A 24,396-nucleotide genomic window follows, 5' to 3' on the forward strand; every position below is an offset into this window, starting at 1 on the left:
CTGGATCTACCCCTTCTACCCATGATGCGACGGAGCCAGCATCACCGCCACATGTTGCATCGCAGGCTTTTGATCCCTCAGTTATGCATACACCGGGCACTGCATGTAAGTCTAGACGTATATTTCTTTTAATGATTTCTGTTTATGTTTAGACTTACATATTTCTTTTGCAATGGCGTCGTCGACCAGCCGACGAGGACGTGGACCCACGGGCAGGTTGCTTTTAGAGTAACTTATGCATGAGGGTAGGGTGACGGTAGAGTTCCCACAGGACTGCATTAGACCTATTAGGAACAATGCCATGTTGTTTACGTCGGAGCTCGGTGTCTTATGCCGATCTCTGATCCCCCCACCACTCCCCGTTGGGGAGAGGTGACAGATGATGTGCGGCAACTCATCTGTCAGCGCCTTCAGGTAAATTTTAATAAATTAAAATTTATTTTATAAAAGTTCATTTACAGTTAAGTTATTTTCTTAATAAGTTTATTGTCTTAATCTATTATTTACGAAACTGTAAGATAAATTTGACTTGAGTTTGAGTGTTCCGTACATCTCTCATGCCGTCAACGACATGATGAAGGAGCGGTTCAAGGATTACCGCAGTAAGTTACACCGGTAGTACAAGCGGTGCATGAGCCACGAGGAGGCCGTACAGTCCGCACCGCTGCACCGTGACCGATGAGGACTAGCGGATACTCTGCGATAGGTTTTCGTCTGATTCTTTTTAGGTAATATTTACATATTTATGATATCTTAACGTAATAATTAAATTCACAATTAATAACAATGTATTATGAATAATGTGTTCAGAAGAGGAGCAAAATAAATTCTGACAACAGAGGAAAGTTAGAAGTGAACTACATAGCTGGTTCAAAGTCATTTGTACAAATTCGTCACGACATGGTAATAAAGTACTGATAATTATTATGTTTATATATTCTTTCCATGCATTTATATTAATTCTATTATCTTTTCGATTGCGTAGCGAGATTCTATCACTAGCCAGGAGCCCGGACCAATAGACTTCTACAAAGGGACTCATTGTCGGCAGGCGACAGGATCTTGGGTACATCATAGAGCCAGTGAGATTTGGGTAAAGATCCTTACATTGTAAAATTTATTTACATTAAATTATAATAATGTCATTTATTATGAAAATTCATATGTTTTCATTACAGGAGGAGATGGACACCTTACGCAATCAGCCCACTCCCGATGGTACTCAGTGGAGTGAGCCAGAGATCTTGAGTCAGGTGCTTAACACCCGTTCTAGATATGTGCATGGATTTGGCCATGGTGCCAAGCTCATGGCACCCGCTAGAGCTGCCTCTAGCCGATCCATCGTCATTGGCGATAGTGCCGTACGCCGAGCTGATATCCTAGAGAGAGAGGTTCAGCAGCTACGGGTCATCGTCGATGACATCAAAGATCAGCTGGACAGGCAGAGGGAGGAGTAGGAGAGGAAGATGATGGATCAGCTGGCGAGGTAGAGGGAGGAGCAGGAGAGGAGGATGGAGGAGATACGGGTGGAGCATGAGCAATGGATGATGGAGATGTTTCAGGTTATCGCTGCACGCTTACCCACCGATGCCCCAGCGCTTCCGCCTTCATCTGTGTGATTTTTTTATATATTTGTTTATTATTTAAGTTTATATGTATTTATACGTGAATGAATGTGATGCGGATAAGATTGTTTGTGTTTGGATGAATGTAGTTTATGTTTGGGTTTAGGTTAATTTAGATGGATGTGAATGTGAATATGATGAAATATATTATATAATAGGTGTATATCAGGATGAATATGATGAAATATATTGTTAACAGGTGTATATCAGGAATTTTCTGCGGAATTTTGAGCTGTATATTAAAAAAAAAGGGACTTTTAATGACGAAAATTTTCGTAGCTAAAAGTTTTCTAAATTTTTAGCAGCAAAAATTTTCGTTGCTAAAGGTGTAACGAATTTTTTGGCAGCGAAAAGTTTCACTACTAGAAGCCATGTAAAGGTTTTTTAGCGACGAAAATTTTCGTCACTAAAAAGAACCAATTTTTAGCAGCGAAAAGTTTCGTTGCTAAAAGTATTGTTCGGTTTTTTTAGCGACGAAAATTTTTGTCGCTAAAAGTTGAAGGATTTTTTTTAGTGAAAATTTTTGCTGCTACAAGTCTTGTACAGTATTATTAGCGACGAATATTTTCATTGCTAAAGGTGTAACAAATTTTTTGGCAATGAAAAGTTTCACTGCTAAAAGCCATGTAAACGTTTTTTAGCAATGAAAATTTTCGTTGCTAAAAAGGAACCAATTTTTAGCAGCGAAACTTTTCGCTACTAAAAGTATTGTTCGGTTTTTCTAACGATGAAAATTTTCGTCGCTAAAAGTGTAACGAATTTTTTAGCAACTAAAACGTTTCACTGCTAAAAAGTCTGTACATGTTTTTAGCAATGAAAATTTTCGCTGCTAAAAGTCTTGTACAGTTTTTTTAGCGACGAAAAGGTTCGTCGCTAAAAGGGTAACGAATTGTTTTAGCAGCGAAAATTTTCACTGCTAAAAGTCTTGTATATTTTTTTAGCGATGAAAATTTTCGTCGCTAAAAAGCTTGCTTTAGCGATGATTTAGATTTTTCACCGATAAAATCCTTGTACGTCAGTCTTTTAGCGACGAAAATTTTCGTCGCAAAAAGTCTTTTAGCTACGAAAATTTGACTTTTAGCGACGAAAATTTTCATCGCTAAAAGTGGTATTTCTTGTAGTGTCATATACTTTAAGCATCAATGTTCAGAGCTACATCGATAAGAAGAGTACATTTCAAGACTCAAGTACAACTCAAAATGAAGTTCAAGCTTTTGAAGATCTCAAGATCAAGCTACATCAAGATAGAGATCTCAAGTTTCATAAGGTTCAAAGGTCAACCTACATCTGAAAGGATGAAGTTCAATTTTCATACTTCATGTCCCAGGTATGATAGACCTTAGATTAACCTTAGGGTAGGTCATTTTGTATACATAATTCAAAATGAATCTATTGATATGAATTGGTTTTTTCTAAGACTAGTCCTGGACCTTATTTGACTAGTCCTAATACTGGTTCAACTAGTCCAAGAAATTCCATGACCAGTCCTAAGTTGTTGAAGATTTTTAAAATTTTTTGGTTACTCTACGACCAGTCCTGGAGACTGTTCGACCGGTCGTAGGGAGGTCGCGACTTGACCTTCGACCAGTCCTAGAACTACGACTCAAACTCCAACAACCAAACCTGGTTCTCTACGACCAGTCCTAGGTCAGATACGACCGGTCGTAGGTGGTCCACAACTAGTCGTAGACTCCTTAAGACCAATCGTAGAATGGTTTTCAAAGATCGCGCTTAAAAATTCAAAATGTCATTGAAGCTACAACCAGTCGAAGGGTTCTTAAGACCAGTCATAAACGTGATTTCTGGTTCTATAAATTGAGCATGAATCTCAGAATTTTACAACTCAATTCAAAGAAATTTAAGGCTCCACTCTGAGATAAGTTAGTGTTCATTTTAAGCTACTTTGTGCATAATTAATATTTCCTTTTATTAGCTTATTTTTATTTGATTTTGATCTACATTCCAATCTGATTTGAAAAGGGGAAATTTTATAATTCCTTCTTCTTGGAATCAAAATCAAATAGAGGTAGCCCATTGGATTTAATTTAAAATCAATTAGAACTTAGAACCATTTTAAGTGAGTATTGGACATTGAACGTTGATTCGAACTTCTACTCCGATTGGTTCTTCCGGGCTACTATGAAAGGAGAAATCCAGGTATTTTACGTTTATGTAAAATTTGTTTGAGATTCGCCAGAAAAATCTCATTGTGTGGTTATCTAAGGAGAGCCAGAAAACTCAGACAGTGTGGGTTTTTGGATTGTGTAAGCCCAAGTTAAAAAGACACAATTGTGAAGGTTTTAGGAGAACCTGTGAAACCTATTTTGTTAGTTAACGCTAATATCCCCTGTGTGAGGATATTAGGAGTGGAGTAGCATTCTGTGTGGCTGTTGTGAAACAGTTGGTGTACACACAGGTGAACCACTATAATTATTTTTTTTGTGGTTTGAATGCTTGGTTAAGTTTTATATCTTTTATCATTCAAGTTTGTGGGATGTATGTGTGGATGTGAATGTTGTAAAATTTATATTTAAGCTAGTGCGTGGAATGTTATAATAATCTAGATTTAAATTCCTGCAATTTATTTCAATTCCTTGTTATTTATTTATATCTCTTCAGATTGAGTTTTTGATACAAAGGACATTCTAGAAATAAGGTTGTCCTGCCATAAACCCTTGGTTTTTATGGTGTAAGGTTGTCCTTAGAACTGAATTCATATCAACCTCTCAATACTTGTTTATTGAGGTTGATTTTATTTCAGCATTGTGAATTGATTTATTTTATTTGGCTATCTCTTCATTTTATCCTGCTATTATAATTATTATTTGGTATCATCCTATTCACCCCCCCCCCCCCCAATAGGGCGTATAGCTAGGCAGTTTCAATGACACATACAATTTCAGAGTGCATTTATCTATGAATGGTGATACAGGCGTTAAGGGGAATAGCTGCATCAAGATAGGGGGAGAATGCTGTTGTTAGGGGGAGCAGCTACTGATCATGTGTATGGTTTCACTAGACATTGTAAAATTGTGTAAAATACATCTACACACAATTTAGGGTGTGTTTGTCTAGATGTTGTTCTAGGGTGTTTTGGTATTTTGTCATGTAATTGACAAAGAGGGAGATTGAAAGTGCCATGGTTTGTCAATTAGTGTGAGTGTTGAGTCAGCTAGACTGCAGAGCCTTATAAGAAGATCGATCAAAGCGTTTGCCTCAACCAGATGTGTGCACGAACTCACCACAGGTAAATCTAAGCCTCACATCCCTTATCCCAAAATACCATGTGATTAAAACCCTTAAAAATTGACTAGAATATTATAGGGTTTTTGAGTTAGAAAAATTTTCAAAATATCAAAAAATCTCCTAAATTTTCTACCTCTGTCGATTCATTGATATGCTTATCGATATAATCGAGAAGTGTTGTCGATGTCCTCGATGATCAATCGATACCATCGAAATGAGGACCAAAGATGTTTAGCAACTACATATTCATCTGGACGGAATTATCGATGTATCGATACCCCTATCGATATCATCGATATTTGAAACTCGAGTCTATCAAAGTTGACTCGATAAAATCGACAACAGAGTGTATGTGTCCCTATTTTTTATAAGAAAATCATATAGATCTTCGTTATATTGAAGTACTCCTTAATATCTTCGAAATTCAAATACTGATGATATTGGAAGGCCTTCGATGATATCGATTTTGGACACAATTTTTTCAGCAACAATTTTCAGGTGGTTTTTATCTTGGATCGAAGGTCACTCGATAGAATCAATATTCAAATATCGATGATATCGAGGCCGGATCGATGGCATCGAGAAATGACATAAACTGTCTAGCAAGCTCACTGATAAAATCTTTGGATTTATCGATGCATCAACACGACCTTCCATATCATTAACATTCAAATTTCGATGATATCAAGTGTACCTCGATCATATCCTTGACCTGAAAATTTTTAAAGGCTTTCTCTCTCATTTTCAAATATCGAGGAATTGAACCTCGTATCGATAATATCGGAGTTCGAAATTCGATGTCATCGACACCTGTTTCAATTTCCTCGATCAGCTGACAAAAAGTTTCAAAAGCGTATGACATTTGAGTTTGAGTCATCGAGTGGCCAGTCGATACAATCGAGAGTACACGCTTGATGATATCGACCCTATTCGATAATATCGAACTCAATCATAAATGTGACCGTTTTATATCCATTGGAACATTTTGCCTATATATAGAGAGCTTGTCTTTTGTTGCTTGTAGAGAAAGAAGAGAGTGCTTTTGAGTGTTTAACCTTAGATCATATACCCAAAGCCCTTTCTCTCAAGGAAATTCATCCTCTAATGCACCCTCATCATTGATATTCAATAGAGTGGATTGAGGAATAAACTTTCGCATTCAAGAATCCTTCAGCTACCACCTTAATGGCAAATCATTGAACTGGGATGTCTTAAATGCATAGATGATTAGAATCACTCAATCTCCTTTATAGGAAAATATTTGAGAGTAGGATTCCATCATAACCTTGGCCCAGCCCGTCGCCATACATTGGTATATCTTCTAAGTTGCGGTTCAAGGAAGCTGAAGACTCTTCATCAACAAAGGAGGAGATCTTCGACAACGAGCAAAAAGGAACTCATCTAATTATCTGTAAGTTATCAGAGTCCAGAGGACCCTTGTGATCATTCCTTTATAGGATTAGGTCTAAAGTATTTCTCACCCCTTGCAAGTCCTCAAGGAGGCCTCTGGTGGGAGTGTACGTGGTGGGTGCATTGTATTGACCCTTTTTCTGTAGAGAGCATAAACAGTTAGGGTCTTATGGAAGATCCTTAGCTAGTGTGCCTAAAAGTGGGTGCGTTGTGTTGACCCTTGCTTGTGAGAGCATAAACAGTCAGCCTAGGTGTAGGTTGTAAAGGTTAAAGGTGAACCTGATTTAAAACCTTGAGTTTGGGGTGAACCGTGTGAAACCTCCTTAGTGAAATCCGGTACACTTAAGGGTTGAGTGCGGTTACCGAGAGTGGAGTAGACAAGTAGTCGAACTAATGCAGGCAATAGGCAAAGCTGTACCATTTCCAACTGCAAGAGCATCATCGCCTACATAATTAGAATAAATGGATAGGTTGTTCAAGTCAGAGGTAACATAATTTGTAGCAGTAGAGTCTGTAAACTAGGTAGAATTTGTCCCAAAGTCATTGTACTTGGCAGCAGCCATAGCTTGAAGCTTTTGAGGGGGCTGGCGGCCTTGAAACAAAAGATCTAACCGATGGAGGCAGTCAAGAGCAAAGTGCCCCACTCGATTATAGATTTGGCACAGTGCGATAGAAGAGATGAATGTCCACTATGCGGCGCGGTAGAGCTACCCCTTACACCAAAATTGTGACCATGGCCACGTCCACGAAACATAGGTCTACCACGTCGTCCATCATGAGATGTAGAACCACGAGTAGTAGAAAGTGCAACTGGAAATTGGTCATTAGTTTGGATGGAATGGCGGGATTCTAAATGATGTTTAAAAGTGAGAAGTTGGCCAAATAATTCTTCAAAGCAAATCGGGTGAACCATATTAGCAATAGAGGTTTATACAGGGTCATGTTCTTGACCAAGGCCATTAAAAACTTGATTACACAAATCAAATTCAGTGACTGGCTAACTAATCGCCTCAAGCTCATCCGCTAAACTCTTTATCCTATCAAGATAGTCAGAAATTGAAGAGCCCCCCTTTGTTAGATTCTGAAATTAATGTTTTAACTGCAGAAGACGTGAATGCGACTGAATGAGATAAAGGTTCTCCAATTGTTGCCACACTTCTCGAGTAGTTTGAATCCCAACTACCCACTGAAGAATTTGACGAGTGAGGGTGGCACTGATCGGTGGCACTGATCCATAACAACACAAGTGAATCATGTTCTATCCACTCCTCATAGGTAGGATTGATAGTCGATGTACGGTCACCATTGTCATTTAGAAGAAATTGATTCGGGCAAATAGGGGATCCATCCACAAACTGCAGTAACTTATTGGTACGCATAATGGGAAGAAATTGACTCTTTTAGAGTAAATAATTTTCCCGATCCAACTTAATTGACACCAAATTTGTAACATTTAAAACAGAAATCGTAGTAGATGATGCCATGTGTAATAATCAAGTAAGCAAAAGTAAGTAAACCTAGTCTTAGATTGAGCGACGGTAGAGAAAAGAATGTAATCGGCTAGATTGGTGAGCCCCTGAAAGTATGCCAATCAGTGGAGCGGCAGCAGCTTAGGTAAAGACGGAACGACCGCTCCTTTTAATTGTTGACATGTCCTGTTGTGGCAGTGGACAAATGAATGACTCAATAATATGTGCTGGACCTCACAAGTTCAACACTGTGAAGAAAACCAAATGAAAAAAGTCATGTGAAAAGTGACCATCATTTTTTTTTTTGACATGATGTTATGGAAACCAGCAACTACTAAAAGTAAGATCTAGCAGATTAGTGTGCCATAAGGAGATGACAACATCCAAGAGATGAAAACGCAGCAAATCGTCCAACGATCAGGAAATGGAGACGACCAGGACCAGAGAGCTGATTAGGATTAGAAAATTGAGAGAGAATATTCTATCTATAGTCTCTGATACCATAAAGAAATAGGTTGTTAGAAGTAAACCCACCTTGAATTGGATCACATGGATCCTTTGTATTTATATAGTTATAGAGTATACCAATTTGTTTGGATAGACTATAATTTGAATTGGAAACTAAAATTTGAAGCCTTCATGGATAGATAGGGTTGTACATCGAGCCGAGTCGAGTCAAATTGGGCCAAGCTTGGCTTAACTCGCTTGTGCTCTCCTCAAGCTCGAGCCACTACAAGAAACCGTGCTTTTACCGACAAAATTTTTTTCGATAAAAAAATTTCGTCGGTAAAAGTACATTTTACCGACAATTTTTTTTTCCATTACTAAAACTTCACTTTTACCAACGAAATTTTTTTCGTCAGTAATAATATTTTTACCGATGAAAATTTTTGTTGGTAAAAGTATTTTAATTGTTAAGGTAGAAAATTTTCGCGCTATTTTGAAAATTTCGCGGTAAGAGTTTTACCGACGAAAATTTTCGTAGGTAAAAAGCACAAAACCACTTTTACCGACGAAAATTTTCATCGATAAAAGTATTATATTTTTCACTTAAAAAATTTTGGCAAAAATGTAGAGGCGACTTTTACCTATGAAAATATTCGTAGGTAAAAAACGTGGATGGAACTTTTACAGACAAAAATTTTCATCGGTAAAAGTGTTATATAGACTTTTACCTACGAAAATATTCGTAGGTAAAAATGTGGAAGGGACTTTTACCAATGAAAAAAATCGTCAGTATAATTGTTATATTTTTCACTTACAAAATATTGACAAAAACGTGGAAGGGGCTTTTACCCACGAAAATATTCGTAGGTAAAAAACGTGCATGGGACTTTTACCGACGAAAAAATTCGTTGGTAAAAGTGTTATATTTTTCACTTACAAAATATTGGCAAAAACGTAGAGGAGACTTTTACCTATGAAAATATTCGTAGGTTAAAAACGTGGATGGGACTTTTACCGATGAAAATTTTCGTCGATAGAAGTGTTATATTTTTCACTCAATAAATTTTAGCAAAAACGTAGAGGGGACTTTTACCTATGAAAATATTCGAAGGTAAAAACATGGATGGGACTTTTACCAATGAAAAGTTACGTCGGTAAAAGTCTTATATTTTTCACTTATAAAATATTCGCAAAAACGTAGTGGAGACGTTTACCAATGAAAATATTTGTAGGTAAAAAATGTGGATGGGACTTTTACCAACAAAATATTTCGTAGGTAAAAGTCTCTTTTTTTTTTTACCAGCACAATATTCCTGATATACACCTATTACAATATATTCTTCCTGATATACACCTGTTATATAATATATTTCATCATATTCACATTCACATCCATTTAAACCCAAACTACATAAATCCATCCAAACATAAACTACATTCATCCAAACATAAACTACATCCATCTAAACACAAACAATCTTATCCACATCACATTCATCCATGCATAAATACATATAAGTTTAACATTATAAATAAAATACAAAAAAGTATTCATAGCCTATTTCCTGGTAGGGCTCACAAAATTCAGTGTGGTGAACACATCGCCGACTGTGCACACACACCTAGGTCCATACTCGTGCCTTCATGGTAGATTCAAAATAGTTTCAATACAAGGTCACAAGTTCACGTACCCATTGTGGCCGTAAGCGACTCTGGTGTATGAGTGTGTGTTAAAAGAAAAGGAAAGAAAGAAAATGCTGATTTATCTTTTGGGTTAAGCCTAATGGTACTTGGTGATTTCTCATTAGGTAGAAATTATTATTAGTTATTTTTAGAAAGGTAAGATTAGGCCACTTATAATTATATTAACATGATAAAATGTTATATGTATATTTGAGCAGACACCACAAAATAAACAATCCTAAGGAAAAAAATAAATGAAAAGAGAGAGAACATATGAAAGGTGATCCTTATCTTCTTTCATGGATCCAAGCTGCATGTGCCCTACTCAACTTCCTATAAGGAGAAGTTATATGGATCTTGGAATAATGTTGGTGACAAATCCACCTTGTCTATTAATATTATCATATTGTGTTAGGACATGACTCTAAAAATGAGATAAATCCAAATCTCAAATAATCTATGCTATAAGAGATAGATAGTGGAGATGGAAATAGATACATTGTGATGCTTGAGTTCGAGTATGGTTGCCAACAAAGCAAGATTTTCTGGTTTGTTGCCATGTGATTGAGCTACATTATTACATCAATCGGGTTCGGGTTCGGGATCGGGTTTAGGTTTGAGTTTTCAAATTTAGCTTTAGGTTTAAGTTAAGGAGTTGAGATTAGGATTAGGTGTAGGTTTGGGTTTAGGGATTTGAGAATACATTTAGGTTTTAGATTTAAGTTTAGGTTTTAGGTTATAGGTTTAGGTTTAGGTTAAGGTTAGGTTATAGGTTATAAGTTTAGGTTATAGGTTATAGGTTATAGGTTAAGGTTTAGGTTATAGGTTTTGGTTTAGGTTCAGGTTATAGGTTTAGGTTTAGGTTTAGGTTATATGTCACGCTCCGAATTTGAAAATCGGACTCACAAAATTTTCGATCGCTGAATCCGACACCGACAGCCTCCGTAGTACCCCATTCTCAGCTCCCGACACCCATACACCAGGTTCCAATCACCCACATTATATGTTTAGGTTAAGGTTTAGGTTTAGGTTATAGGTTTAGGTTAAGGCTTAGGTTTAGGTTGGAATTGAGAATAGGTTAAGGTTTAGGTTTAGGAAATCGGGTTCGGGTTCGGGATCGGGTTTAAGTTTGGGTTTTCAAGTTTAGGTTTAGGTTTAGGTTAGGGAGTTGAGATTAAGATTAGGTGTAGGTTTAGGTTTAGGGATTTAAGAATACATTTAGGTTTTAGGTTTAGGTTTAGGTTTTAAGTTATAGGTTTAGATTATAGGTTTAGGTTTAGGTTTAAGGTTTAGGTTAAGGTTAGGTTATAGGTTATAAGTTTAGGTTATAGGTTAAGGTTTAGGTTATAGGTTTTGGTTTAGGTTTAGGTTATAGGTTAAGGTTTAGGTTATAGGTTTTGGTTTAGGTTTAGGTTATAGGTTTAGATTAAGGTTTAGGTTTAGGTTATAAGTTATAGGCTATAGGTTATAGCTTTAGGGAATTGAGAATAGGTTAAGGTTTTGGGTTCAGGAAATCGGGGGTACGGGATCGGGTTTAGGTTTGGGTTTTCAAGTTTAGGTTTAGGTTTAGGTTAGGGAGTTGAGATTAGGATTAGGTGTAGGTTTAGGTTTAGGAATTTGAGAATACATTTAGGTTTTAGGTTTAGGTTTAGGTTATAAGTGTAGGTTATAGGTTTAGGTTTAGGTTAGGTTATAGGTTAAGGTTTAAGGAATTGAGTTTAGGTTGTAAGTTATAGGTTTAGGTTATAGGTTTCGGTTTAGGTTAAGGTTTAGGTTTAGGTTATAGGTTTTGGGATTTGAGAATAGGTTTAGGTTATAAGTATAGGTTTAGGGATTTGAGAATACATTTAGGTTTTGGTTTAGGTTTAGGTTTTACGTTTAGGTTAAGGTACAGGTTTAGGTTATAGGTATAGGTTTAGGTTATAAGTGTAGGTTATAGGTTTAGGCTTAGGTTAGGTTATAGGTTAAGGTTTAGGGAATTGAGAATAGGTTAAGGTTTAGGTTTAGGAAATCAGGTTCGGGTTTAGGTTTGGGTTTTCAAGTTTAGGTTTAGGTTAAGGAGTTGAGATTAGGATTAGGTGTAGGTTTAGGTTTAGGGATTTGAGAATACATTTAGGTTTTAGGTTTAGGTTTAGGTTAGGTTATATGTTATAGGTTATAGGTTATAGCTTTAGGAATTGAGAATAGGTTAAGGTTTAGGTTTAGGAAATCGAGTTCAGGTTTGGAATCGGGTTTAGGTTTAGGTTTTCAAGTTTAGGTTTAGGTTAAGGAGTTGAGATTAGGATTAGGTGTAGGTTTAGGTTTAAGGATTTGAGAATACATTTAGGTTTTAGGTTTAGGTTTAGGTTTTAAGTTAAGGTTAAGGTTATAGGTTTATGTTTAGGGAATAGAGAATAAGTTAAGGTTTAGGTTTAAGAAATCAGGTTCGGGTTCGGGTTCGAGTTTAGGTTTGGGTTTTCAAGTTTAGGTTTAGATTAAGGAGTTGAGATTAAAATTATGTGTAGGTTTAGGTTTAGGGATTTGAGAATACATTTAGGTTTTAGGTTTAGATTTAGGTTGGGTTATAGGTTATAGGTTATAAGTTATAGGTTATAGGTTATATCTTTAGGGAATTAAGAATAGGTTAAGGTTTAGGTTTAGGAAATCAGGTTCAGGTTTGGGTTCGGAATCGAGTTTAGGTTTGGGTTTTCAAGTGTAAGTTTAGGTTAAGGAGTTGAGATTAGGATTAGGTGTAGGTTTAGGTTTGGGATTTGAGAATATATTTAGGTTTTAGGTTTAGGATTAGGTTAGGTTATAGGTTATAACTTTAGGGAATTGAGAATAGGTTAAGGTTTAGGTTTAGGTTAAAGAGTTGAGATTAGGATTAGGTGAAGGTTTAGGTCTAAGGATTTGAGAATACATTTAGGTTTTAGGTTTAGGTTTAGGTTTTAGGTTTATGTTAGGTTTAGGTTTAGGTTATAGGTTAAGGTTGTAGGTTTAGTTTTAGGTTATAGGTTAACGTTTAGGTTTAGGTTAAGGTTAAGGTTTAGGTTTAGGTTTAGGTTATAGGTTTTAGGATTTGAGAATAGGTTTAGGTTAAGGTTATAAGTTTATGTTTAGGAAATCGGGTTCAGGTTCGGGATCTGGTTTAGGTTTGGGTTTTCAAGTTTAGGTTTAGGTTTAGGTTTAGGTTAAGGAGTTGAGATTAGGATTAGGTGTAGGTTTAGGTTTAGGGATTTGAGAATACATTTAGGTTTTAGGTTTAGGTTTTGGTTTAGGTTATAAATGTAGGTTATAGGTTTAGGTTTAGGTTAGGTTATAGGTTAAGGTTTAGGGAATTGAGTTTAGGTTATAGGTTATAGGTTTAGGTTATAGGTTATAGGTTAAGGTTTAGGTTTAGGTTATAGGTTTAGGTTTAGGTTAAAGGTTTTGGAATTTGAGAATAGGTTTAGGTTATAAGTATTGGTTTAGGTTAATATTGTAAGTTATAGGTTTAGGTTATAAGTTTCTGTTAATGTTGTAGGTTATAGGTTTAGGTTATAAGTTTAGGTTTAGGTTTATATTTAGGGATTTGAGAATACATTTAGGTTTTAGGTTTAGGTTTAGCTTTTACATTTATGTTAAAGTTACAGGTTTAGGTTTAGCTTTTAGGTTTAGGTTTAGGTTTAGGTTATAAGTGTAGGTTATAGGTTTAGGTTCAGGTTAGGTTATAGGTTAAGGTTTAGGGAATTGAGTTTACGTTATAGGTTTAGGTTATAGGTTATAGGTTATAGGTTAAGTTTTAGGTTTAGGTTATAGGTTTAGGTTTAGGTTAAGGTTTAGATTTAGGTTATAGGTTTTGGGATTTAAGAATAGGTTTAGGTTATAAGTATAGGTTTAGGTTATAAGAATAGGTTTAGGTCATAAGTATAGGTTTAGGTTTAGGTTAAGGTTATAGGTTATAAGTGTAGGTTATAGGTTTAGGTTTAGGTTAGGTTATAGGTTAAGGTTTAGGGAATTGAGTTTAGGTTTTAGGTTTAGGTTTTAGGTTAAGGTTTAGGTTATAGGTTAAGGTTTAGATTTAGGTTAAGGTTTAGGTTTAGGTTATAGGTTTTGGGATTTGAGAATAGGTTTAGGTTAAGGTTATAAGTTTAGGTTTAGGAAATCGGGTTCAAGTTCGGGATCGGGTTTAGCTTTGGGTTTTCTAGTTTAGGTTTGGGTTTAGGTTATGGGGTTGAGATTAGGATTAGGTGTAGGTTTAGGTTTAGGGATTTGAGAATACGTTAAGGTTTAGGTTTAGGAAATCGGGTTCGGGTTCAAGATCAGGTTTATGTATGGGTTTTAGGTTTAGGTTTAAGTTATAGGTTTAGGTTTAGGTTAAGGCTATAAGTGTAGGTTTAGGTTTAGGTTTTAGGTTTTAGGTTTAGGTTATAGGTTATAGTTTAGGTTAAGGTTTAGGTTTAGGTTATAGGTTTTGGGATTTGAGAATAGGTTTAGGTTATAAGAATAGGTTTAGGTTATAAGTATAGGTTTAGGTTTAGGTTTTAAGAATAGGTTTAGGTTATAAGTATAGTTTTAGGTTTAGGTTTTATGTTTAAGTTAAGGTTATAGGTTTAGGTTTAGGTTAGGTTATAGGTTAAGGTTTAGGGAATTCAGTTTAGGTTATAGGTTTACATTATAGGTTAAGGTTATAGGTTAAGGTTTAGGTTTAGGTTTAGGAAATCGGGTTTGGGTTCGGGATCAAGTTTAGGTTTGGGCTTTCAAGTTTAGGTTTAGGTTTAGGTTAGGGAGTTGAGATTATGATTAAGGTGTAGTTTTAGGTTAGGGATTTGAGAATACATTTAGGTTTTAGGTTTAGGTTTAGGTTTTAGGTTTTAGGGTTAGGTTTAGGTTATAGGTTTAGGTTTAGGTTAAAAATGTAGGTTATAGGTTTAGGGAATTGAGTTTAGGTTATAGGTTATAGGTTATATGTTATAGGTTAAGGTTTAGGTTATAGGTTAAGGTTTAGGTTTAGGTTTAGGTTATAGGTTTAGGTTTAGCTTAAGGTTTAGGTTTAGGTTATAGGTTTTGTTATTCGAGAATAGGTTTAGGTTATAAGTATAGGTTTAGGTTAATGTTGTAGGTTATAGGTTTAGGTTATAAGTTTATGTTAATATTGTAGGTTAGGTTTAGGTTTAGGGATTTGAGAATACATTTAGGTATTAGGTTTAAGTTCTAGGTTTTGGTTTTGGTTTTACGTTTAGGTTAAAGTTACAGGTTGAGGTTATAAGTATAGGTTATAGGTTTAGGTTCAGGTTAGGTTATAGGTTAAGGTTTAGGGAATTGAGTTTTGGTTATAGGTTATAAGTTATAGGTTATAGGTTAAGTTTTAGGTTTGGGTTATAGGTTTAGGTTTAGGTTAAGGTTTAGGTTTAGGTTATAGGTTTTGGGATTCGAGAATAGGTTTAAGTTATAAGAATAGGTTTAGGTTATAAGTATAGGTTTAGGTTTAGGTTTTATGTTTAGGTTAAGTTTTAGGTTTAGGTTTAGGTTATAAGTGTAGGTTATAGGTTTAGGTTTAGGTTAGGTTATAGGTTAAGGTTTAGGTTTAGGTTTAGGTTATAGGTTTTGGGATTTGAGAATAGGTTTAGGTTTAGGTTTAGGTTTAGGTTTTAGGGTAGATCTAAAGCTCAAGTAGACCTCGAAATGAATTGGGGCCACAAAAGTTTTCGATCAAGCTGATATTTGTGTTATTCCTTCTTCAGGTCTAGGTCTGTGTGAACTTACCAACAAGTTGGATCTCAAATAACCACCATGGTGGGTCCCAGGAAGGAATCAACGGTCGAGGGCACTATCTCCACCATGATGTTTAGTTTTAGATATTAGTTCTAAGTGTAGGTTTAGGTTTAGGGTTATACTAGGGCTACTCCAACAATTTCGAGCTAATACATAAACATGGCCTGTCTAAATGGCCAGGCCACTCTAATGTTGTCCATAGAAAATGGACAGCTTCATCATAGTCATAACAGCAGTTCCTGCCTTCTAGGGACCCCCGTTCAACATCCGGATAACTCCGACGCACATCCGAGTTTGCTACATCAATTTCGAGCAAATACATAAACACGACCTGTCCAAATGGCCAGGCCACTCTGATGTTGTCCATAGGAAATGGACAACTTCATCATGGTCATAACAACAGTTCCCACCTTCCAGGGACCCCGCTCAACATCCGAATAGCTCCGACGCACATCCGGGTCTGCTCCATCAATTTCGAGCAAATCTTATCAATCTCAGTGAAACATATATCCCCAAACCTATCCACTATCAGTCTAAAGTACTAGGCCAATTTTCAGCCCAATCTTAGCCCCCTAATTGTCTTATAAACAACCCTCAACAACTGTCCCTATCTACAGTCAAACAGACCCAAACTCAAGCACTCTATCCTATTTTAACAAAAATAATAAAAAAAAAGCTATAGAATACACTAACAAAGAGTGTAGACAGACAATAAAGACATACAATAAATGGAGTTGCAATAAAACTCAAGCACTCTTATCCTACCATCAACTATCTAACAAAGTTAAACACTTTCCTATCAACCTTGAGTTGGTGTAAGTGGGGTATCAACCTAGGGGAATCGTACATGAGAGTTTTTGTCACGCCCCAAACTCGGAAACTGAGCTCACAAAATTCACATTCGTCGAATCTGACGCCGACAGCCTCCATAGTACCCCATTCTTGGCTTCCAACGCTCATACGCCAGAATCCGATCCTGGGATCCTATAAGGAGGATTTTCAACATGAATTTGTTTCATAAGAAGCATAACCACAAGTATACCCAAATCCTAAGAACAACATCATCACCACATATCCACTAATATAATCATTTGAATACAATACTGAAAAGGAAATACATGCATATAATAAAATCTCCAGAAGCTCTGCCGCATGCTCCTGCCCTAGTTCGACTGCGTCCTATCATCACCTGCACGCATCTATCGTGCATAAGCTTATAGAAAGCTTAGAAGGTGGTGTAAGTGTGTGCACAAGATAAGTGCCAAGTATTAAATGCAATGCCATAATCATACAATGTCAGAAATATTGGTAAGATCATGAATCATACGATGACAGAGTAAGTGGAAATACTAACATGCTCATAATTCATACAATATCAGAGTAATGCGAAAACATATTAATAGGCCCATAAATACCATCAGCCTTATCCAGGCTATGAGATGCAGAAATATAGTAAAAATAATATCATATACTGATGAAGTAATGTAGATCAACTATGCAATGCGGAGACAGTAAGCTAAACATCAGATGCTGATGATGCAATGCAATATGCAAATCCTAATGAGTCAACGAATACCATCAATCGTATCTAGGTCGTATAAATGCAGAAATATAATAACCCAAAATACCATATGCTGTGGATGTAATGCGATATTCGGTGCGAATGGAATGACCATATTGGAGTGTAAAGTCGGGATGATAGTACATAGTATCGTAGGCTATGAGGTCCATCACAAGGGACATCTATCCAAACTAGTCCCATACCTAAATTTGGATAGTCAGACTCAATGTGGTAAACTGTTGATCTCAAGTTAGTCACGCGCTCCAACCGAAATTCTGGCTATTGCGAAGGCACACGTAACAAATAGTTGCGCACCACCAGCCCGAGTGGATAGTGAATGAATGAATGAATGAATACGCAACTCCTGCCCAATCAGTACTGTATATCCCTAGGATCATCACCACGGTCTAGTACACTCCAAACTATCTACTGCCCTGCAGGCCGCATAGCCCAGCGAGTGAAAAAGACCTCACTACTAGCCTACCAGCAGTATATCAATGCCTACCCGGCTCGTCGATAGCGGACCCATTTAGGAGTTGGTCAGACTGAGCCTAGCTATGGCTACTCCCTCAAGCGGGTAAGGCCACACCCCCTCCCAACTGACCACAACACAGTAGGAGACGCGGCCTCCTGGTATTTGACACTCAAGCGCTCATGTATCCACTCAGTCTCGATGTTGAGGCGTCCTCTGGTACCAAGAGGGTTTAGAGATTTTCACCCAGGGCCATCTATGGTCGCCCGATGCTAGTAACAGATTTTTAGTGTCCCATCTGGCCATCTATGATATACCTGTAGAGGATACGGCCCAGATGTCGCTAGGGCGTATAGTAATCACAACACACAATGCAAGATGCATGAGTTATACAATCTAGTCATGCATCAACCCTGTACATACCGTGCGCTCATGTGAGATAACCTCTGCCTATCGGGGAGTCTCATAACAATCTGCCCAATGACATATACATTGGTCAACTACATCTCATAACAAACATACAGATGATGCATATGGGCATGTATCATGATGCTATTCTATCACATACTCATAATCGGTATTAATAACTAGCATTGACAATATGGACATTTAACCAACATTGCCCCCAAGGAATGGCCCACATAGAGCCTAACATATAGTGGACACATGGCCTCACACAAGGGCCTAATATACAACACCATGGGCCTCACTCAAGAGCATATTTCACATCACGATAGGCCTTTCACATGGGCCTAACATACATCACAATGGGCTCCATCGCCTGGCCCTTAAATGCATCACAATAGGCCTCATCCCATAGGCCTCATATACATCACATTAGGCTTTAAACATGGGCTAAATACACCACAACGGGCCTCAAATACGGGCCACATATACATCACATTGGGCCTCAAACACGGGCCGAATGTGCATCACAATGGGCCTCAAATACAGGCCGCATATTCATCACATTGGGCCTCGACAATCGACCTCGATATCTAGCCTCGACAATCGGCCTATACAATCAGCCTTAATAATCAGAATTGATCAATAATTGGCCTTGATGATCGAAATCGGCAATCGGCCACAATAATTGAAATCGATCGATAATCGGAATCGGTAATCGGCCACAACAATAAGAATCGATCAATAATCGGCCTCGATGATCGGAATCGGCAATCAGCCACAACAATCGGAATCGATCGATAATCAGCCTCGATAATCGGAATCAGCAATCGGCCACAACAATTAGAATTGATTAATAATCGGAATTGGCAATCAGCCTCGACAATCAGCATCGATAATCAACCTTGACGCAAGGCAGAGTCCATAGATGGACAACCGAAGATGGATTAATGAAAATCAATGGGGCCCAAGCGTTTGGGTTAACCCCCTAGAGAATGATGAGGAAGGGCCTAACAAGGCCTATAGGAAGGTCACAATGTGGACGTCCAACCATCATTGCCCACTAATGTGGAGCTTTAACCAACATTACTCCCAAGGAATGACGCTCATAGGGTCAATCGTGTAATGGATCCACAGTCTTATACAAGGTTCTGATACACATCGTCATGGGCCTCACTTATGGGGCATATATGCATCACATTGGGCCTCACTCATGGGCCAATGTACATAATATCGAATCGTATCAACGGGTCAAATCAAATGGACCAAATTAAATGGGCCGGTACAAAGGGGCCGAGTCAATGGGCCGACTCAAATGGGCCAAGTTAATTGGGCCGATCAAAAGGGCCAATACAAATGAGCTGAGTCAATGGGCCAACTCAAATGGGCCAAGTCAATTGGGCTAATCAAAAGGGCCGATACAAATGAGCCGAGTCAATGGGCCGACTCAAATGGGTCAAGTCAATTGGGCTGATCAAATGGGCCGATACAAATGAGTCGAGTCAATGGGCTAACTCAAATGGGCCAAGTCAATTGGGTTAATCAAATGGGCCGATATAAATGAGTCGAGTCAATGGGCCGACTCAAATGGGTCAAGTCAATTGGGCCGATACAAATGAGTCGAGTCAATGGGCTAACTCAAATGGGCCAAGTCAATCGAGTTGATCAAATGGGCTGATACAAATGAGTCGAGTCAATGGGCCGACTCAAATGGGCCAAGTCAATTGGGCCGATCAAATGGGCCGATACAAATGAGTCGAGTCAATGATCAAAATATCATTTGGACCACATCATAAATAGCAGTGAAAATAGTGATTTTCACTATTAGAAAATTTCATAGAGACCACCATAACATTTATTTTCCATCCAGACTATTCATAAAGTCATAAAGACCCGAATAGGAGGAAAAATAAATTTCATTTTGGTCCAAAACTTTTGTGACCCAAAGGATTCCAGTGCTGGGCATTCAATCCTCACCCCACTGTTATGGCAGTGTGGTCCACTTGATAACTAGATCAGTCTTATTTTTCTTCTCAAGCTCAAGGACGAGCTCACCAAATGTATGGATGGTTTGGATGAATTACGTACATCAAGTTGGGGTCCACATACGTGGCCCACCTGAGATATGAATATGCTTCATTTTTTTGCCCAAAGTGCTGCTGCTGCACTTGCAGCAGCAACTGATATCGGCCGCTGGCCCACCGTCAAATCAGATAGATGGTGGGGATTCAAAATGGATGGACGGCGTGATGTATACATGCATCATGGTGGGGTCCTACAGCAGATGGGCCCCACTGTATTGGATGCTAATACAGCAACCTTTAAGCTCCGTAGGATCGATGCAGCGTCAGCTGCTGCTGACGATACAGGTGGGTCCCACACACGGCCCACCACCATGTATTTTAAGGCATATATGTGTGTATATATATATATTATTATATTATATTTATATAATATAATATAATATATATATAGTATATTATATAATAGCATAACATACAAACAGGAGTCATATAAAAAAAAGAGCCACCATCTAGACCCTTGGGTGCTCTGAACAATGCTGATCTTACGCATAATTCATGGTGGGTCCCACATGTGTGGCCCACCTCTCATATATATAATGTATAATATATATATATATATATATATATCATACTTTCTTCTTCTTCTTCTTCTTTTTTAAGTTAGCTAGTTAATACATTCCAGCATCAGTCCATAATACACTGTTAGCCACACCCCATGCTGTCCACGTCCAACCATGTGGACGGTGGACAGTATGGAATCAACACAGGCATCATGGTGGGTCCTGCATGGACGTGGCCCACTTGTTGGATTGATCTGATGTTTGTATTTTTCCTTTCCATCTGGGCCCGTAACGAGCTGAACGGTGTAGATCTAACACATCCATCGGGTGGGTCCCACAAATGTGGATGGCATGGATAAGATACATACTCATGGTGGGCCACACACACACACCATCCTTAGAAGAGAGAGAGACGGTGAGATAGAGGGATCCCACCACTATGGGCCCCTCTCTACATTACATACATCGATGTGGGTCCCACAACAAGTGAGCCCTAAAATTGAAATTAACGGTGGATCACCCACCTATCGTCCTTCTTCTTAGCTCCTTGAACTCCTATGCCCCTTGGCTTACCTTTTGAAGGATGTTGATGAAGGATGAACGGTTGGGATGGAAGATGAGTGAGTGGGAAAGTGGGCCACACATGTTGCTCTTGGAAATGCTTGGACATTGGAATTTGCTCTTGGGTGTTTGGAGAATTGCTTAGAGAATGAGAGAGAGAGGGAGGTGATGGATTGATAAGGAATGGTGGTACGAGTGTTGTAAGGAATGAGGATGGGAAGGTATGGGTTTAGTTGAAAATTGTGTAAAAGAGGGATGGGTAGGGGGAGAGAGAGTTGACTTGTGGAAAAAGAGGGAATGAGCATTGTACTTATTATAGGGTGAGGTGACATTGAAGTATGGTGGTGTACTTAACTTGATTTGATGTGACGGGTCGTAAAGATTCTCTTAGAATTCGCAATGCGCGGCATTTTCCTAGAGATGAACACGGGCCCACATCTCCTGGCCTGGGTTTCGGATCGGTGCGCGAGTCACGGCGTTGGAACCGCGGTGATGGTGCGGTCGCTAATGTCACGTCCCAAACTCGAAAATCGGGCTTACAAAATTTTCGATCACCGAATCCGGCACCGACAACCTCCATAGAACCTCATTCTCGGCTCCCAGCACCCATTTGTCAGGTTCCGATCCTGGGATGCTACGAGGAAGATTTTTAATATCAATTTAATTCGTAATAAGCATAACCAAAGGCATAACCCACAAACAACAACCAAAAACTCCATCACATTTCCACTATGATCAAAACTTTACAATTACAATGAGCATAAAGGAAAATACAATGATGATGAATAAAACTTCAAAATAATCAGCCACGTGCCCAAGCCTCAGCGCTGCTGCGATCCAACGTCACCTGCACGCAACGGTCGTGTATAAGCTTATAGAAAGCTTATAGGGTGGTGAAAGTGTGTGCTCAAGGTGGTAATGCAGTTATGTAGTATCAGAGTAATGCGGAACATGCTGATGAAAGCTAAGAATACCATTAGCCGTACCAAGGCCATGCGGTGCAAAGAATGATGTCGGTCATACCAAGGCCATGCAATGCGAAATGCAACTCAAGTATACAAATCCTCATCAAGTCCACATATCAATACAGCTCAAATTCTAGAATATCACCGGGGTCTAGTACACTCTAAACCAGATCGCCGCCCCATCCCGCGCAATAAGGTAAGTGGAAGAGACCTCACTATCTGCCTACTAATATCGGGCTCAGCTCGTCGATAGCGGACCCATTCCTCGAGCTAGTCAAACTCAGCCTAACATTGCCTCCTACTTTCGAGCGGGTAAGGCCGCACCCCCTTCCAACTGACCATGACACAGTGGAAAGCGCAACCGTCTGGTAATCAGCACTCGGCGCTCATGCACCCACTTGGTCTAGACGTTGGAGCAACCTCTTGGTACCGTAAGGGTTTAGGGACTTTCACCCAGGGATATCTATAGCACCCCATGTAGAATAATATTTCTAGTATCCAATCCTGCCAACCACGATACGTTAGTGGAGGCTACGGCCCTGATGTCGCTAGGGCGTACAGTAACCATATCACACGATGCGAATGCATGAATCATACTATCCAGTCATACAGCAATCCTGCGCGTATCATGCGCTCATGTAGGGCAACACCCTCTATCCGGGAGCCCCTAGACAATCTGTCCGAAGGCATATGCTATGATTAGTCACTTCTCATATCAAGCATACATATGATGCGTATGATCATGAGTTATGGAGTTATACTACACATGTTATAAAGTAATGCACTATCCTTACAACGCAGATGGCTTAGACGGCCTACACACGACAAGTATGGGCCAAACAATGGGCCCTAAGAAGAGTTGTAATGTGGAGATTTAACCAACATTATACTTGCAATGTGGATGTCAAACCAACATTGCTCCCAAGGCACGACCGTCATAACATCATTACATAAACCATATTGGGATGGCACATTGCAATGGACCTGAGGTACATCCCATTGGGCCTTAAATACATCAATTGGGCCATATCAATGGGCCGCACCAATGGGCCTTATGTACATTGCAATGGGCCATAACCCGTGGGCCTTAGAATGTATCAAATGGGCCTAATCTCATGGGTCTTATGTGTATCAAATGGGCCACACCAATTGGGCCCCATATGTACATCAAATGGGCCTCAACCCATAGGCCCCAATACATATTAATGGGCCTTAACCCATGGGCCCCTAATACATCAAATGGGCCTCGACCCATGGGCCTTACATATATATTAAGGCGGGCCTCAACCATGGGCCACAAATACAACTAATGGCCTCATAACATGCCAAGGTGGGGTCCACTTAGACTATGGATCTGGCTCATTCTCTAAGCCCATGCCATAAAATGGGCTTCTAAGATGGTTGGACGGATTGGGTGCAACCCATGCATCATGGTGGGTCCCACAGACCCTGTTGATGTCAACAGCAGTGGGACCCCCCTGTCCCTGTGGAATGGGTGGACGGCCTGTCCAAAACACATGCCCCATAGTGGGTTCCACCGTCCCTGGGCGGTGGGAATAAAACACATCAATCATTGTGGGTCCCAAGTGAGGCCCACCACAATGTTTGTATGCCATCCAATCTGTCCATACGGTCACAGAGACCCGAACGAAGAGTAAAGAAAAATTTCATATTGAGTTAAAAAAATCCTATGGCCCAGAAAAGGATTTTAAGGGTAGCCATTTAATCACCGTTGTTTCCTATGATGTGGGCCACCTGAGCGTTGGATGCAGCCGAAATTTGAAGGGAAGTGGGCCACCTAATGAACGGCATGGATGGTAAACAAGCATCATGGTGGGGCCCACGGCTGGGACCGTGGGTCCCTGGTCCGTCCGCCCGTCCGCCCGCAATTGGCGTTGTCAGCGCCTCTGACACAGCAGCCAACGCTGCTGTGTCATGTAACACTTTTTTTTTTTTATTTTCTGACTTTCTGTGGTTTTTCACAGGTGGAGTCCACATCCAGAAAATCAAACCCAGCCATTGGATTCCACATCTCAAGATAAGCCATAAGAGTCCAATATTGAGTATTTTTCGGTGTATTAAACTATCAGGGAAGATTTCAATGGTGAAAACTACCATTTGCTATGGTATGGCCCGCCCGAAGGTCTGATTGGTCTCATCTTTCGGCTCAACGCCTAAAATGAGCTTGGGAAAGGAATGGACGGTGTGGATCGAATACATACATCAAGGTGGGGC

General features: G+C 39.0%; 1 protein-coding gene across 4 annotated transcripts in view; it reads left to right on the forward strand.

Moving 5' to 3' along the window:
• Window positions 1–670: 670 nt before the first annotated feature.
• Window positions 671–24,396, forward strand: part of LOC131228597 (uncharacterized) — a 36,635-nt gene continuing 12,909 nt past the window's right edge. Inside the window, exons 1-4 of one of the 4 annotated variants that reach the window (XM_058224373.1) lie at window positions 671–728; window positions 811–903; window positions 986–1,093; window positions 1,179–1,589. In XM_058224373.1, coding sequence (XP_058080356.1) covers window positions 901–903; window positions 986–1,093; window positions 1,179–1,457 — 390 coding nt within the window. In that variant the 5' untranslated portion in view covers window positions 671–728; window positions 811–900 and the 3' untranslated portion in view covers window positions 1,458–1,589. The other 3 variants (XM_058224364.1, XR_009163022.1, XR_009163021.1) reach the window with 3 other exon arrangements.

The sequence above is a fragment of the Magnolia sinica genome, chromosome 2, assembly GCF_029962835.1.
Source record: "Magnolia sinica isolate HGM2019 chromosome 2, MsV1, whole genome shotgun sequence".
Lineage (NCBI taxonomy): Eukaryota > Viridiplantae > Streptophyta > Magnoliopsida > Magnoliales > Magnoliaceae > Magnolia > Magnolia sinica.